At 43.2% G+C, this 1,389-nt stretch overlaps 1 protein-coding gene across 1 annotated transcript; it reads left to right on the top strand.

The window, feature by feature from the left end:
* The first annotated feature begins 408 nt into the window (after positions 1-408).
* On the top strand, positions 409-1,365 carry LOC126387463 (serine protease FAM111A-like). The gene is made up of 2 exons (XM_050039974.1): positions 409-459; positions 552-1,365. The coding sequence occupies exons 1-2, from the start codon at positions 430-432 to the stop codon at positions 1,239-1,241; spliced, it is 720 nt and encodes a 239-aa protein (XP_049895931.1). The 5' UTR covers positions 409-429; the 3' UTR covers positions 1,242-1,365.
* Positions 1,366-1,389: the final 24 nt, after the last annotated feature.

Genomic DNA, 1,389 nt, shown 5'->3' on the forward strand with positions numbered 1-1,389 from the left:
GGAGGTGACCCTCTCATTCTCCGGGGAGAACTCCAACACAGCAGCACTCAGCTGGGTGTTCACAAGTATCCTCTCACCCACCCTGTGCCTTTCACTTTGGAACTCTGGAAAAGGTGACAATCTACCTTATCTCCAGGAGATTGTTTCCAGAACCAGTTCTTTGAGTAGCGGTGAACTCAACTATATCTATTTGGTACCACTCCACCTCTGCACCAGCTCTGGTTCCTTCCCCACCAGAGAGGTGATGTTTTAAAACCTTAGAGCCAGTCTCTAATGCCAGGGATCAACACACAAAGTTTCCTGACTTTGCCCGCCGCCCAGCTCACAATGCAAGCAACCCTAGTGCCTATCTCTGTAAGTGGTGGGTCCACGACAGTAAATCTGAATCCTCTTCTCATTTTACAGACTTTCAAATGCAACCACAGGAAAATGAAGGAGGAGAACGATGGTGATCCCATGGTGAGTACACTGTGACACGCAGCATGACAAAAAGTCTGCATTTTATTACATCAACAGTGACATGCAACCTTTTCTTACTCTGGTTCCTGCAGGGTGAACATTTACATCGCTTCACTGTGAAATTCAGTCCTACTGAAAGCAAGAAATACAATATTACCTGTAATCGACCTCGCACAGTGCTGAAGGCAATAAAATCAACTCAAACCTATAACATGAGGATGGAGATGGAGATGTGTGCAGATGAAAACATTGTGATTCAGCTGGGTAAAGAGGATAAGGCATCTATTGTTGCAACACATTTCCCTTGTACTTGTATCAGGGATGGTGAGTCTCTGATCATATCACGTAAGTCAGACATAGTTGAGGCAGCCAAAGCTAAACTATACAAACCAATACAGTCAAGAGACAAATATTCTGTTTTCTACATAGATACAGAGGGAGGGGAAAACACCAAAACAAAGAGGCTTTTTAGAAACAATGCTGTCAAACAGTTCAGGTATCTGTGTGTCTATGGGAAGAAGGGGATGTCTGTGGAAGAGGCTCTGAAAAGGGATGGTCGCTTCATTGATGACCTTGGTGACTTTAAGCTGTCTGACAGTAAGAATCCAAGCCGCACTTTTGAAAATACAGAAAAAGTTGATACCCTAGATCGGAAAAAACTCAAGTTATGTCTTCCACGGAAAAAGAAAACAAAAGGGCAACCGGCAGATCAGCAGGCCAACCAGTATACATCTCAGTCCAGCCCTGCTGCATGGTATACCTTTAACTGTAACCTCTGTTAACCTTTTGTGTCTTTGAATGACAATATGTTTTCTGTCGTTGGCACACAGTAATTCTGACCATTTGCTGTGAAGTTGTTGGTGAAGGTTTGTTGAAGCTCCTTAATTGAGCTGCGGTCATATTCAATCAATCAATCAATCAATTTTATTT

Source organism: Epinephelus moara, unplaced genomic scaffold (assembly GCF_006386435.1).
Source record: "Epinephelus moara isolate mb unplaced genomic scaffold, YSFRI_EMoa_1.0 scaffold4523, whole genome shotgun sequence".
In the NCBI taxonomy this organism is placed as follows: domain Eukaryota; kingdom Metazoa; phylum Chordata; class Actinopteri; order Perciformes; family Serranidae; genus Epinephelus; species Epinephelus moara.

Excerpts from the sequence above, each read along its gene's own strand:
- LOC126387463 (XM_050039974.1), top strand. The coding sequence starts at position 430 with ATGAAGGAGGAGAACGATGGTGATCCCATG. Across the intron at positions 460-551 it reads AGAACGATGGTGATCCCATG|GGTGAACATTTACATCGCTT; the intron begins GTGAGTACACTG and ends TGGTTCCTGCAG.